At 29.0% G+C, this 16,572-nt stretch overlaps 1 protein-coding gene across 4 annotated transcripts; it reads right to left on the bottom strand.

The window, feature by feature from the left end:
- Positions 1 to 1,253: 1,253 nt before the first annotated feature.
- LOC122498506 lies at positions 1,254 to 15,359 on the bottom strand. Of its 4 annotated transcripts, none has more exons than XM_043606269.1 (4): positions 15,184 to 15,359; positions 14,735 to 14,888; positions 4,103 to 5,281; positions 1,254 to 3,618 (listed from the first exon to the last, which is right to left on the bottom strand). In XM_043606269.1, exons 3-4 carry the CDS (start codon positions 4,145 to 4,147, stop codon positions 2,377 to 2,379), a joined length of 1,287 nt encoding a protein of 428 aa, XP_043462204.1. In that variant the 5' UTR covers positions 4,148 to 5,281; positions 14,735 to 14,888; positions 15,184 to 15,359; the 3' UTR covers positions 1,254 to 2,376. The 4 variants fall into 4 exon arrangements, with proteins under 4 accessions (XP_043462204.1, XP_043462205.1, XP_043462206.1 ...); XM_043606270.1 differs by having other exon boundaries at positions 15,190 to 15,359; XM_043606271.1 differs by lacking the exon at positions 1,254 to 3,618.
- Between the last annotated feature and the right edge of the window lie 1,213 nt (positions 15,360 to 16,572).

The following is a 16,572-nucleotide window of genomic DNA, read 5'->3' as shown; positions in this document are numbered from 1 at the left end:
AGAATAAATTTATATTTCACTAGCTACGTATACCTTACTTGCTAACGCTCGTTCGGTTGTATTTAAACTTATTTGTTTTTATTTATTTGAACTAAGTAAATAAATATTGGACATATGTAAATGTTTTAATTTATAGTATCAAATAAATAGTTATTTGCACCAAATACGAATTACTTAAGTCAAATTAATAGAATAATTGGATCTAATAAATCTTGCTTTATCTCAATTATGAAAATTACTTGATTCAATAATGCATGGTTTTTAATTTAAATAAATATTTATTTGCATCAATAAAATAATTGTTTTAAAATAACTAAATATTTATTTGTATCAAATATGCCATTATTCTTCATAATTAATTATTTTTATTTAAGACTAATATCCATTTAATTGCGTCAAATAATTAAGTATTAATAAGTCCAAATACCAAATTTATCGATTTTGCATTCTAAGTACTCAAGCTTGGAAATATTATCTAAATTCTTACAATTAAATTAAAATCGAACCAATTTGGAAAATTATATTCGATATGTCTATAATCATAAATTTCAAGTGTAAAAATTTTAAAATATATATATACCCAATCAGCACATAAGCTTGCCACAAACTTGCATTAAGCTTGCTGTGCAAGGTGTGCAAGCTTACAGAGCAAGCTCGTGACAAGTTTGTGGCAAGTAACAAAATGTCCTATTGCTGCAAGCTTACACTGCAATCTTGCTACAAGATTATGATATAAGCTTGCTGCAAGCTTGTGAGGCAAGTTTTCGACAAGCTTATTTGGAAAACTTGCTACAAGTTTGCCGGATAAACTTGCTACAAAGTTGCTGCAAGCTGCCGGATAAATTAAAAAACTTGACACGATGCGCAGTTGAATTCTATGGCATTTACGGCTGCGCACTAAATTTCTTTGCCACCTGGATATGTTGCTGAGTGTATATTTTGAAATTTATAAGAAAATCTCCAGAAAAAATTAAAATTGATTCAATTAAATTGTATATACTTGTGCAGCAAGCTTGCAATAAGCTTACTACAAACTTACACTACAAACTTGTAGCAAGTTTGCCAAATAAGCTTGTCGAAAACTTGCCTCACAAGCTTGCAGCAAGCTTAAATCATAATCTTGTAGCAAGATTGCAGTGTAAGCTTGCAGCAATAGGACATTTTGTTACTTGTCACAAACTTGTCACGAGCTTGCGCTGTAAGCTTACACACCTTGCACAGCAAGTTTAATGCAAGTTTGTGGCAAGCTTATGTGCTGATTGGGTATATATATATAGGGGAGAATGGGTAGTTGTACAACGGGTTTTGTTTTCGGGTCAAAAATACTATAGAAATTTTTTTTATCGAATTCTGTCATATACAGCTTTTAGTACATTTACTAACATATCTTTTGGCATGATTTATTCATTAAAATTCAAAACTGACTCTTGCTTGTTTTTCAAAAACACTGTTTTTTGACCTTTCAGAAAAAGGTGGGGAGTTATGCAACACTAGTAATACGCCGTTGAAACTTTCGTTTTCAAAGTTTCAAATCATGAAATTTATGATTGATGAAATTTTTCATGAAATTTGTAAATATGGTATTTTGGTTATGTTAAGTCTCAATCATGTTATTTATAAGTTGATAGAATTTGTGCTTATTTTAAATTCTTAACCTGCACAAACTTGTTATTGTAAACATATTTACCTATTCATTCATCTGCGTGAAACAAATTTCATTTGTCATTAATTTCTTATTTAAATAATTAGCTGAAAATGAAAGTTAATTTTACTTCTAATAAGTTGTTTAGAAATTCTAATGAACATTCCAAAAAAATTTGTCATTTTACAACAATTTTGGACTAATTTATGATGGTGAGCAGTTTGCTCACCTGCGACGGATCGCGTTACAAAAAAAGATGCGACGGATGGAGGGTTAATCATACATTTTTTATTGTTTAAATTATAATTAATTACATTACAACAGTTACTTAGGAGTGCATATCAGAATTACATTAAACTTAGTAGATTAATCTAAGTGAAAAGCGAAATTGTTTCTCTTGTTTTTTAAATAAAGACAAATTATTCATTACGATACGGTCGGTTTTAATAAAAAAATAATTATTTATATAGATGGTGATGATTATTTTGTAGAACAGAGTCAATGTATTGTCATAGATGTTTTTATTTTGTCAAAGAACTGATCAATATAATTATGTACTTAACATGTAAATAAGTATTTCATATTTCAATAGAACAAAACACATGAAATAGTTATTTACATATGTTAATATTATATCTAATTTTTTATAACGCGGTGTAAAAAAGGGCACTTTTTTGCACCTTGTTATGAAAAATATCGTTCGTAACTAGTGCTAGCAGTTGTTACGAAATATACTATTTCAATATCAAATAATTTTTACATCCTCGATAAAATGCAGTTTCTCTTATTACTAAATAGAATTTGTCTAACGAATCAGCACCATTTGTGATAATTTTTGGTATTTTCGAGTATGAAAGTTTTGATTGTCTTAAAATTGTACCTTCATTATACATATCGTAATAATCAAACTTTAACATTTCGTGCATCCAATTTAATGTTTTTGACAAATATTCAGTAATAACATTTTTCTCCTCTTCAGCATACAATTTGATATACTCAAAATAAAACGATTTCGTATCTATATGTTTTAGCATACCTTCAAGATAATTTATTTTCCAAAAGCAAAAGAGTTTAATGAACTGAAAAATATTCGAATTCATACAAAAATATTTTAAACTATCATTGTCTGTGATATTTATTGATGTTATGTTATTATAAGCAGATTGTATGAGAAATAAAATACGATAAAAATCTTCTATTTCAGTTATGCTGAAATCAATGTTAATTCTTTTATTTATTTCCTGCAAAGATGAGCACGGTAAATCATTAAATAAATAATGTGTATAGTAAGTAATTGGTTGCGTTTCTAAAAAATTGTAAAACTTCTGTGCATATTCAATCGTATGATTTCCTTCATATTGTGAATAGGGATTATTAATAAATTCTGTGAAACTTTTGTAAAAAGTGGCGTATACTGAAAAATATTTTGAATATCGTCTGTGAAATTCTTGATGCAGATCAATTAAATATATGGGACTTAAAAAACGGTTCGTACAGTTTGTTGTAAATAAGTGACAGTTGTCTGGTAGAGCGGGAATTACTGAGTCATTATAACCAATGCTAATAAATTCATTAGGGGGAAAATGTTTGGAAAAGTTTACATAATAAAACAAAAGTTTAGAATAATTTTTAATTACCCTGTACTCGAAATGGGTGATCAACACGTTGACATATCTATTAATGGTTAGTGGATAAACATAATAATAAGTATCATTGTATTGAAGTAGATAAAAATGTTTCATTATTTCATCATACACAAACTGTTTTGTATAATGAAGATCTTCTCTTTTTATTTTTGGTGCTACTCGTCTGTCTGCAATAAAAGCAGTTTTCCGTACTCCTGTCAGCATACTATCAGCTACGATTATTACTAATTTCTTGAGTTCCATCTCAGGAAGTAAGGCATTAATTGTGTCCACATAATTGTAAAATAAACAGGGCGAACTTAACAAAGGCTTCATACTATTATTTTTTCTCTATAGAAACAAATATTTAAAATTAATAATTGTGTATTATATTTCTCAATACGTTTTGAATATTTTTTCCCGGTTCTTTTGAAGAAAAAAACTTTTTTTTCGACAAAAAAAAATATGTATGAATATTTATTCAGTATTTTTTATCAAATAGTAAATCATTGCAAATACAGCAAAATTGTTTCTATAAAAAAGTCAATTTTTTAATTATTATAATGAAATCAATTTAATTTTTAATTAAAAATCATATTTTCACTACTTTTTTAATATAAGAAAATTTATTACTAACGACATTTTGTAATATCCAAGTTCAATTTGAAATCACAACATTGTTAGACAAATTTGTATAATATGCAATAAATTTTTATGTTTAAGTTTACGTTTACTACAGATAAGCTGTATACTTTGCCCGACTTTTTTCTAAAAAAAAATTTTTTTTATACATATATGGAGGGAGATTATTTATTAACTATAATAAACTACTTGCCATCAAATTTGAAACCAAGTTGTAAGCAGTACTCATTACACTCATCCAATTCCCATTTTCATTTGGAATTTCTTTTTTCAAATTTTCAAATTGGATTCAAATATCATCAGTTTTAATTAAATATTCATATTGATAGAATAACATCAATTTGTTTAACCACTTCACATTTTTTACCAATGATTTAGCGACAAATTGTTGTAGGGTATCTGTCCACGTAGATATGTTATAGGATGTAATATCAGATACATCTTTTATAAAACAAAATAAATTAAATATGTATATTTTGTGTTCATCTTTGCAAATATTGCCAAATGAGGTATCATTCGCATTCAGTGTAAATACAGTTTCGTTAATCCAGTTTAAATAATTAATTCCAGTAAATGGGTGCTTTAGATTCTTTTCCTGAATATCGTCGTTAAAAATTTCTTTTGTAACAAATAGATGTCTCGACTTGAAGCACTTTAGACTTCTTTCGAAAATACTTTTCTTTTTACTTTCATCAGAATTGTTATTATTCTTCTTAATTTGTTTCAGTAATAAGTTAAAATGCATTAAAAAATTTTCGCTCTCAGAATTAATATTAAATCCAATTGAATCGCAAGCGTAATCATTGTCGAATGCTTTTAGGGATATGTACTTTGTTTTTTCTCTAAACAATTGTTCTCGCAATATGAATAATTCAGAGAAACTCTCACCTGTCTGTAGTTTTTTGTTAACGTATTCTACCAGAGGGCAATTGGTGTAACTTGTTTTTAGAGGAACTAAAATATCTTCATAAAAAGGATACTCTTTCTTTACGTTAACAAAATCAAAGGTAACACCCAACTGATCGCTTAATAACATTTTTTGACAGTAAATGGTGAAAAAACTGTCTAGAATTTTTACTGGATAAACAAAGTAGTATATATTGTAAGCTTCATATAGATAAAAATTTTCCTTTATCAGTTTATACATATTTTTTAAATAATTGTTGTTTTTAATTTCTTCAACGTCTAATATTCTTTTGCTCTGAGATATATTTGTTGCTCTGTTTATTCCGTCAGCAAATTGACGTGCAATGATTACTATTAATGGTTTATAAGTTTTTTGGAATAGCAAATGATCAATTAGAAAGGAATAATCGTAAAAAGTACAGATATCATCATCAGACAATGATTGGTTTCTTTCCTTTTTTTCTACCTGTAAAATGGCTACTTTGAAAAACATTTCCGAATTTTTGGAGCTTATTCCTTCAAGAAAAAATAATTTTTTTGCAAACAAATTCTTGATGGACAATATACCACTATACTCTTCTTTAATATCATTTAAGAGAAAAACATTTGCAAAATGCAAATATTCTACATGTGAAGTTATAATATTACCTATGAAAAAATATTTTTTTAAATTATTAAAGTGACAAATTTTCTCAAAAATATCAATGTTGGCAATAGGTTCGTCGAATTTTCTGAAACCTAATGTAAATGTAGTGTTGTATAAGAGAAGAAAGAGGAAAAAAAATTTTGTCCTATTCATAATTACTACTTATGAAAAATCATATGGTTTATTATATGGAAAACCATATTTAAATATGAAAAAACTTTTATTAAAAAATTTTAAAACATGAAAAAAACATAGTTAAACAAACAAAATTGATTTTAACCCTTGTGTTCATACCCGGGTACCCACGACTACACATTTTTTTATTTAACTCACGTAAATATTAAATTTTCGTCTCAGCGCTTCAGATCTACGATATTTATGTTAAATAAAAGCAATTTTTTCAAAAAAAAATTTTGTTTGTTTGTTATAAATAAATAAAAAATTAGTTTAAACTATAGGTATCCAATGTCAGCACTCTGGGTGGCTGAGACAAATTGTTTAAAAATTCATTAGATTCAATTGAAATTTGTAACTCGGGGGTTTTTGAGGTCGCTGATTACGAATATGATGTCAGATTTTGAAAATTCAAAATGGCGGACGACATTTTTAAAATGTCATTAGATCCACTTCAAATTTGTTACTCGGGGGTTTTTTGGGTCGCTGATTACGAATATGATGTCAGTTTTTGAAAATTCAAAATGGAGGATCCAATATGGCGTTTACTAATATTGGATCCGACATTTTGAATTTTTAAAAACTGACCCCATATTCGTTTTCAGCGACCGTAAAAACCCCCGAGTAACAGATTTCAAGTGAATCTAATGAAATTTTAAAAATTTCGTCTGCCATATTGGATCCGCCATTTTGAATTTTTAAAATCTGATATCAGATTCGTAATCAGCGACCCCGAAAACTCCCGAGTAACAAATTTCAAGTGAATCTAATGAAATTTTTAAATTTTTGTCCGCCATATTGGATCTGCCATTTTGAATTTTAAAAGTCTGACATCATATTCGTAATCAGCGACCCCGAAAATCTCCGAGTAACAGATTTCAAGTGAATTTAATGAATTTTTAAACAATTTCTCTCAGCCACCCAGAGTGCTGACACTGAATATCTATAGTTTAAACTAATTTCTTATTTATTTATAACAAAAAAAATTTTTTTATTGAAGAAATTGCTTATATTTAACATAAATATCGAAGATCTGGAGCGCTGAGACAAAATACCTCTGGTTCTGCTGGTCAGATTATTTTTGATAAATTTTTTGCTTTAGTGGGTACCCGGGTACCGCGGGTGCGAGACAACGTAGAATTTGTTGGGTATGGACACAAGGGTTAATGTCCAGTAAAAACCAAAATTTTAGAAACATTTTTATCCTCTTTCTTTTCTTACACAACACTACCTTTACACCAAGTTTCAGAAAAATTGACGGACCCATTGATATTTTTGCAAAAATTTGACCCAAAAGTAATCTAAAATGTTTTTTTTCTTTAAAGTTTCTTTATTTACGAAAATATTATTTACCAGATTTATAAATAAAAAAATAAGAGAAATAGGAAATGTATAATATAAAAGTTATGATTAGACTATTGAAGTATAGTATATTAAGCAACAAGAGGAGAAAGGCAGCCATTTCTTTACGGTGATTTTTGTGACACGAGTGGAGGTCGAGGGCGCCGTAGGCGCCCCGAGACCGGAACGAGTGTCACAAAAATCATCGTAAAGAAATTGGCTGCCTTTATTCTCGTGTTACTTACGATATTTTTTATTCCTAATGCACAAAAGCGGCGATTTCAGATAGCAGACGACAGGGAGTAAAAGTCATTCACTTGTTCGATTTGTATGAAAATGGCGGCCGATTTCTCCCTTGGGCAAGAAAAATGCATGTGAACAGCTAATTTTCTTGCCCTTGGGAGAACACGGCCGCCATTTTCATACGGTCGAAGAAATGAATGACTTTCCTCCCTGTCGGCTGCTATCAGAAAGCGCCGTTTTTGTGCATGTGGGATAAAAAAGTTTTTTTTACAATTTTAATAGTCACTAATTTTTTCTAGAAAAACTATTAAAATAATTTCGTGTATGATTGATTCTCACAGTTTTTGGAAGGAAATATGTTGGTAAAAATTTCGGACTAATTCCGGATTAAATACGGACAGATTAATACGGATTATTCCGAAAATTGTACGAAAAATGTAATCTTGAATGTCTATGAATTAAGTCCGTAATTATTCCGCAACAATAAAAAATTATGTCCGTTAAAAAATCCATCTACAATAAATGCGGAATAATCCGAAATCAATATGTAAAGAATACGAAATCAGTCGGCAATAATCCGAATTTAATCGAGTTAAAAGATTCAATCCGAAACAAATATGAAACAATCCAAAATCTTTATGCGAAGAATCCGGTAATAGTCAGCAGCAATCCGAATAATATCCGATCAAAACACTCTAATTCGAAAATAAGTCTTATAATAATATAGAACTAGCTAAAACAAATACTTGCTGGGCGCAACTGCCATAACATGAAAATGCTGATTACCTTAAAAAATAATGTAAGAAAATAAATAAATGTTGCAATAATTTTAATTAATTGTGCCCAATGTATTCAATATCATTTAAAAAAAAGATTAACAAATTATGCATAATTTTAACATAGTCTTATATAATAATTACTTAACAATTATTGGAAAATTTTCTGTCTACTTCGTAAATTAAACAAATCATAATAACTCATAAAACTTTTTTTTAAATAGGTTTGTATCATATTTCTAAATAGTAACAGTTATCGTCAAACAGAAACAATAATACTTAAATTAAGTATTTTTCACACTAAGAGTGACGCTAAAAACACCTGTTTTTTAGCCCATTTTTCGGACCGCAAATTTTTCAATCAAACATATTCTAAAATGCGCCGTATAAAGGGATATTAATTTCATAACCATTTTGAGTGTAGCATATCCTTTGTTTTTTGGATATAGTGTTAAAATGGGGGTTTAGAGGGGTTAAAAGGGGTTAAAATACCAAAAATTAAATATGCTCAGATTCGCTGGAAACTGGTTACTCGGGGGTTTTCGGGGTCGCTGATTACGAATTCAATGTCAGTTTTTCAAAATTCAAAATGGCGGATACAAAATGGCGGACGACATTTTCTAAAATTGATCAAATTCGCTTAAAATTAATTACTCAGGGGTTTTCGGGGTTGCTGATTACGAATCCAATATCAGTTTTTCAAAATTCAAAATGGCGGATCCATTATGGCGGATGACTTTTTTAAAAATTACATCTTATTGCTTGAAACTTGTTATTCAGGGGTTTTCGAGATCTCTGATTACATATCCGATGTCAGTTTTTCATAATTCAAAATGTCAATAAGATGTGATTTTCAAAAAAGTCATCCGCCATAATGGATCCGCCATTTTGAATTTTGAAAAACTGATATTGGATTCGTAATCAGCGACCCCGAAAACCCCTGAGTAATTAATTTCAAGCGAATCTGATCAATTTTAGAAAATGTCGTCCGCCATATTGGATCCACCATTTTGAATTTTGAAAAACTGACATTGAATTCGTAATCAGCGACCCCGAAAACCCCCGAGTAACCAGTTTCCAGCGAATCTAAGCATATTTAATTTTTGGTATTTTAACCCCTTTTAACCCCTCTAAACCCCCATTTTAACACTATATCCGAAAAACAAAGGATATGCTCCACTCAAAATGGTTATGAAATTAATATTCCTTTATACGGCGCATTTTAGAATATGTTTGATTGAAAATTTCGCGGTCCGAAAAATGGGCTAAATTTAGCGTCACTCTTTTATTCTTTTTTTATAATATTTAAAAAATTTAATCTGATAGCGTAACACAAATGTAAGAATGGAGGTCGAAATTTTAACAATTCTAAGAAACATGTTAAACGTTAAAAGAATTGCTGTGTTAAAATTAAACATTTTCTTATAAACGTCCAAAAGATACAGTAGGGGAGGATGGGGCAAGGCTAGTCACGGTGGTCAGGAACAGATTTTAAATGAAGTGAAAATGTAGAGAATATCTGTTTACAAAGATTTATTGTATACATAACTACAAATCAGAACCACTTTAATTCACATCTTTATTAGATCATGTGCATGTTTTACAGCATTTAAAAAATTTTAATTTTCAAAAAACTTGAAAATTGACGCAATGTCAAGGTGTTTTAAATAATAAAATATATTCAAATAATAATCTTTCTTCAACAGTTATGCATATGATGGATGATTTATTGAATTTACTTTATATTTATTCCACACGGAGAAAAATGAAAAAGAATAATCAAATTCACCCTGAGGAGTTTTAAACTTCAAAAGTTGACATTCTTCTGTTTAGAACTTAACCTGAGGAGTGTTAAATTTATGTTTCTCATAATAAGTTTAATTATTCTTAAGGGGTTACTCCCACTTGTAACTTTTAAATTTTACGAATTTTTTTGCCTATTTTTGAAGCATAACCATCTATTAATACGTCCTTCAAGTTTCAAGTCGATCCGAAAAAAATTTACTAAGATATGAACATTATTAAAAGAACAAAATCCGTTACGTTGACGATTGCCTAGCATAATTATAAACCACTACCAACAAATGTTTTGAACTCTATCCATACCTATATAAACACTGATCTGAGTAAAGAAACTTTACTTAAACAATGTGAAGACGTACTATCTGGACACGAAATAGATTTTTAAAAAAAATTTCTTACTACTGTAAACTGAAGTTAAAATATTAAATGCGTTTTTCTCGAAATGGCATTTTTTAATTCGGTGACCAAAATAACTTGAAATCTACTGAACCGATCTTTCTGAAATTTGTCAGGCTTATTCAATAGATATAAATGTAGTCTTTAATCGTTCGATTTTTTTCGATAGAAAATGGTTGTTTTATAGACGAAAACAACGGCCGTTTCTTTAGTGAAAATCAAAACACGAATTTTGATTGTCAGTCATTTTCTCAAAAATGCATACTTTAATAAATCCTTTGATTAAAGACTAGTTTACAGTGTTATTTAACTAAATCTATTGACATTTTTTGTTTCACATGATCCAGTTCACTACAATTTTGGTCACCGCAAAACAAAAATAATAAAAAGAAACTTCATTTAGCAGAAATTTCTAACAAAATTATTTAAGCCACCCCATCTCTCTCCCCACTGAGTATTTTTTAAATCCAGCCTTGAATTCATAATCAGCGACCCTAAAAACCCCTGAGTAACAAATTTTAAGCAAATCGGAGATAATGTAACATTCTGCCTCCATATTAGATTTTCCATTTTAAATTTTAGAAATGTAAGTTCTGATTTAGCCCCACACCGTCATCTAATAATTAATCTGCAATAAATTTTTTCTTCCTAACGTTTTCCATTAAACTTTTTTTCTACTAAACTCAGTACACCTTCAGCTAATAAAAAAGGCCATATGATAACACTTTAATTATAACGATAAAAACCCAAAAAAATTGAAATTTTTTTTTACTTTTATTGCGAAAAACGACATTTTTATATATTAATGGCAACTATTATTACAAGAAAAATGACATGTCTCTAAAACCTCATAAAATATATGCTTTACGAAATAGCGCGTTCACAGGTTATTAACATTATTTGAAATTCTTCATGGTTTCGGAAATATTTGACTTGTTCGGTTTAGCCCCAGTTTCCCCTATACGTCAGAATGTAAACAAAATTCTTCTGTTTTGTGATTATGAATTCTTGGACTGAACTAGAAATCTCACTGGTCTTTATTTGCGCATGCGTAACATACAAATATGCTAATTAATTCTTTCAATTAGAGTCTCTCATTTTGAAACTTTCAAAATGTTGTAAAACCTGTAAATGATCTATTAAAGATGTGAGTTGAAGTGATTCTGTTTTGTTGTTATGTATACAATGAATCTATGTAAACAGATTTTCTCTACATTTTCACTTCATTTAAAATCTGTATAGTTAGTGGTTGTAATGCTTAAATGGCTTATTCAAAAAGCGCGTCATTCATGATATTTTCGTGTCTTAACACTAAGGGGCCATCCATAAACCATGTATAGCCTCTTGCACTGTAAAAAGAAAAGTACTAATTTAGTACCAATTTTGGGTACTAAATCGTCATTTGGTTCTATTTTAATACCGAAAATCAGCTCTAATTTAGAACCTTTTATTTACAGTATGAGGGGGAGGGGGGTCAAGCAATTACTTTATTGACTGCTGTGTTATAAGGGGGAACTTAGTACGCGCCTGTACAGGTAGATAAAGTGACCATAATACGCCTGAGTTGTATAAAATATTTTATTTGTCTATTATCTATTACATTGTTATTTTTACCAAATACATTACTAATATACCATTAATTGGGTAAAATAATTAATTATTTATCTCAAATGCTTCTAAGGACTCACATGCTTTGAAATATTAACATTAACTCTTAAACCGCACCCTGGGTGTGCGACACCCATATTCTAGCTTTTTACTCTTATATCTCATTTAAATTCGTAAAAATTGAACATGTGTTGATATTCGACAGTATATTTTGTACTTAACTTTATGTTTCGTGAGTGACATTAGTCTGACAAATGTCTTTGTGTATTTGATAACTTGATGAAGTTGACGGCGAAAAATTTCTACTTGTCTGACATCCAGTTTTTGGTTTAAGGTAATTTCAGTAGTTTTAAAAAACTCTTTTTTAATTATTAAAATTGAATAAATCATTATGAAACCTATTTTCCTTCAAAATAGATGTACTGAGCTATATAAGATAATTTTTCAAAAAGATAATATCCTATTCCAGCTTAAAGAACACACTTAAAAGTCCCCGGGAGTCGCACACCCAGTGTGCGGTTTAAAGATGGATTCGTAAGTGTGCGCTTTAAGGGTTAATGCAATAAAATTAAAATTTGAAATCTACGGGGATCGATACCTAGGAGTACTTATTAAGCCTAAGACTCCTAACTCTGCTGTACTAAAGAAATAGGAAAAACAAACTACATCGTCAACGGAACCGACTTATTTTATCTAAATATTTTTTTATTTGTTTTCGTTAACTACTTTATTCGCATTAAATAATCCAATATTTGCATTAAATAATTTAATTAAATAGAGGAGACTGGGGTAAACCCGCTCATTTTTTTTCAAATCGGTAAAAATCTAGGAAATTATTCTCTAAATCCAAGTTAATTTATATCATTTGATAGCTAATGATTTCTATAAAAAAAGAGTTTTTGATTTATCTTTTTTAGTTTCATGAATTACAACTATGGATTTAAATAATGTTGTATTTTATAAAGAAAAAGTAAAATGTAGTTTTAATTTTGGTTTTAACAAGTTATAAATTTTATTATTTTATTCTAAATTTTAAATTTAAAACTAAGTGAGCGGCTTTATCCCGAATGTATTCCTCATACATTTCAGAATGAATATAATTAAATCTTTTTTAAATCAGACAAAACTATATAATTATGTACTTCGAAAATGGACATCCAATAGCATAAAAAAAGTTAGCCAAATAAATTAAGGCTCAAAAATAATTATCAAAAAACTTTAAAAAGCAAAGACTGTTTTTTTTCTGACACCTCTAAAAACATTTGATCGGCTCTGATTCTATGTTGAATTCATGAAACTAAACTAAACTTCGTTAATATAAGTTAAATGTTAAGTACTATTTGCAGTACCAATATGAGTATCGAGCAACCCTCACAGCGGGGATCGCTCGGACCCTTAAACCCTCATTAAGAAAAACTGTTAATGAATTTTTCTATAAAATATGAAGTTTTTAAATAGTAACATGTTTTATTTTTCATTAACATATTTAAAATCCTTACTTTCTCACGATTCTATACATATGTTGTTTACCAAAAAAAAGTTAAAATTAAAGAAATGGATAATTTTTTCCAGATACATAGAATAAAGTTAACTCTACCAAAAACCATACCTACCCAATGGGAAATAGCCATTAGTCTACCATTGGTGCATTAATGGCCCAATATTGGAAGCCATTGGTTTTCTTTAGGTTTATTATTGGCACCCAATAATGGACCACTAATGGTAAAATCGTGGGATGTCCACGCCGATGCCAATAATTGGCAACCATTATTGGCACATTATTTGCTGACATTAAAAAACCAATAATAAAAAAAATTTTTTTTATTAAATTTTATTATATAATAAATTTATTTATTTAATAATTATTTTATTTATTATTATTATTATTTATTATTATTAAAAATATTAATTTTTTTAATTAATTATTTTTTAGAAATGGTTATTATTTTCTATCACATCGAAATGTGAATAACCCTTTCGTTCAGAGTCTAAAAATTATTTACCTCACATCCATCAGTGCAAAAATAGGAGAGGACGGGCAGAATAAAATTCCACAAATATTCGTGAGAATGCTGCCTCCTTATATACTTTTCAAGTTTCATGTTAGTTGCGAGAGAGTTTGATGCAACACCTGCTACGGAGCGTTGAGCGAACTACATACAATTACTTACCGACGCTGCAGAAATTATCATGTAGTAAGTATGTAGTTCGCTCAACGCCCCATAAGAGGTGTTGCTTAAAACTCTCTCGCAACTAACATGAAACTTGAAAAGTATATAAGGAGGCAGCATTCTCACAAATATTTGTAAAATTTTATTCTGCCCGTCCTCTCCTATTTTTGCACTGATGGATGTGAGGTAAATAATTTTTAGACTCTGAACGAAAGGGTTATTCACATTTCGATGTGATAGAAAATAATAACCATTTCTATAAAATAAATAATTAAAAAAATTAATATTTTTAATAATAATAAATAATAATAATAATAAATAAAATAATTATTAAATAAATAAATTTATTATAAAACTTTTTTTTTTATTATTGGTTTTTTAATGGCAGCCAATAATGTGCCAATAATGGTTTGCCAATTATTGGCATCAGCGTGGACATCCCACGATTTTACCATTAGTGGTCCATTATTGGGTGCCAATAATGGGACAATAATGGAATGGTGGCTCCCATTATTGGGCCATTAGTGCGCCAATGGTTTTTTTCCCATTGGGTATTATTAAATAAATATTTACCCCCGCTGTGAAGGTTGCTCGGGACTCAAATCCAAGTATCCCTCGCAGCGGGGGGCGTTATGTCCCTTCTAACGGCGAACAGACAAACTAAATGTGAACAGACAAAATATATATATATATATATATATATGCAAACGGAATACGGACTTTAATATTGTTAATTTGTAAATATATAAAGTTCAACTTACATCGTTTTCTGTCAAGATTGAAATTTTCCCAACTGACAGTAGCAAAATTAAGCCGAATGCTGCCAAAAATTTACTACGGTAATCCATGTTTGGTTGATGAACAAATTTTTGCTTCGATACTAGTACTAATGTACTTTTAAAATGAAAAAACCTCCTTAGAAAATGAAAAGTTATAAAGATTAAACAATTTTTTAACAACATTTCTCTCTTTACATTATTTTTCTATAGTTCATAAAATAAAATCGCGTGTACGAAAAATAAAAATTTTAAACGCTGAGAAATTTGTGTGTGTGGATTCAATTTATTGTGGAAAGATAATTCGAAGAGTTTTCAACGAATTTTGGTAAAAAATGTTATGTATGTAATTGGCATAGATCTGTTTAATAACTTTCTTATAATGATTATTGCAGTGGAAAAATGCAATAATTTTTAATGTTTTTATTATTTACCATTACTTTTGATTGAAATTAACAATAGTTAAGACTTCAATTTTTTCTAATTCACGAGATTTTAAACTATCAATATTTACAACTAAGAATAGTAATAATTAAAATTGAGGCCTTGGATCCAATAACTCGCCCGACGCTCGAAGACACGCGCTAATACCAGTCGGGTAGCAGTGAGTGGCCCAGAAGCGCTCACTGCTCACTGACTGGCAGTTGCGCGTTCCTCCGAGCGTCGGGCGAGTTATTGGATCCAAGGCCTCAATTATTTTCAGTTCCTATGTAGAACTACCACTGGTTACAAGTATCTAAAAAAATAATTTAAAAATGTCTTTCGACACATGTATTAATATATTTTTAGAATATAAGAGATATGCTAGCACGTATATGTATGCTAGTTGTATATGTAGTATGCTTAGTATGTTTGTATGCAGTATGTATGCTTTTTTCTAATTCACGAGATTTTAAACTATCAATATTTACAACTAAGAATAGTAATAATTAAAATTATTTTCAGTTCCTATGTAGAACTACCACTGGTTACAAGTATCTAAAAAAATAATTTAAAAAATGTCTTTCGACACATGTATTAATATATTTTTAGAATATGGGTGATTCTTCTGAAAGTGACATTTTTGATGTCTCGATTAATTTTATAAAATCTACTCACTAATAATTGTTAATTATTTTCATAATAAAAATTTAGCACTTACTTTTCATTAAAAAAAAGAAATTAAACAATTTTATTCTACTGAATTTATACAAGAGCTAAAATAATTTCATCTCCGAAGCCTTTTTTGCATGTCTCCAATAGGACTTCTATAAGAAAACTAAATTTCTATGCTTTTTTCCAACTGTTAGAAATTTTTTTGAAAATATTGTCAGAAAGTACAATGTTTTTCTGTCATAACGTATTTTTTTTTAAATTTTAAGACCTCTGTTTTATATATGATAAAAATATTAAAACTTTGTCTTCGGTTTTAGGTTAAAATTACCTCACGATGATTAATGATATTTTTGTACATTAAAAGTATTCTTAATAAAATTTTAATGCATAATTTAATAAAGTTGAGAATCTGATGTTTAATTTGCCCATATATTATTTGTGAAAAGGAGAGGAATTATTCCTTCTATAAATAGTCAAATTTTACTTATTGTCCCGAGCAAAAATTCAATTTCATCTCCGAAGCCTGGCTCTTTATTAAATAATTGAATATACGAATAACTTTGACGAAATATTTTTTACTATAATATAAAATTGCGTTGTGAAATTTGTATATTTTATTAAAAAAATATATTTTAATTCCGCCCTAATGTGAATAAATGTGAAAAAAATTTATTTTTCATCTCCGAAGCTTTCATCTCCAAAGCCTTTTCCTTGAAATGGGCAAATTT

The sequence above is a fragment of the Leptopilina heterotoma genome, unplaced genomic scaffold (genome assembly GCF_015476425.1).
Source record: "Leptopilina heterotoma isolate Lh14 unplaced genomic scaffold, ASM1547642v1 Lhet_15, whole genome shotgun sequence".
Lineage (NCBI taxonomy): Eukaryota > Metazoa > Arthropoda > Insecta > Hymenoptera > Figitidae > Leptopilina > Leptopilina heterotoma.
Note: the sequence above shows the minus strand (reverse complement) of the source record. Positions and strands in the feature narration are given on the sequence as shown.

What these genes read in the sequence shown, in the direction of transcription:
- LOC122498506 (XM_043606269.1), bottom strand. Translation starts at nt 4,147, where the DNA reads ATGAGTGTAATGAGTACTGCTTACAACTTGGTTTCAAATTTGATG. An exon ending in ACTTGGTTTCAAATTTGATG is followed by an intron (nt 3,619 to 4,102) that starts GCAAGTAGTTTA and finishes TTGTTTCTATAG; the next exon opens with AGAAAAAATAATAGTATGAA.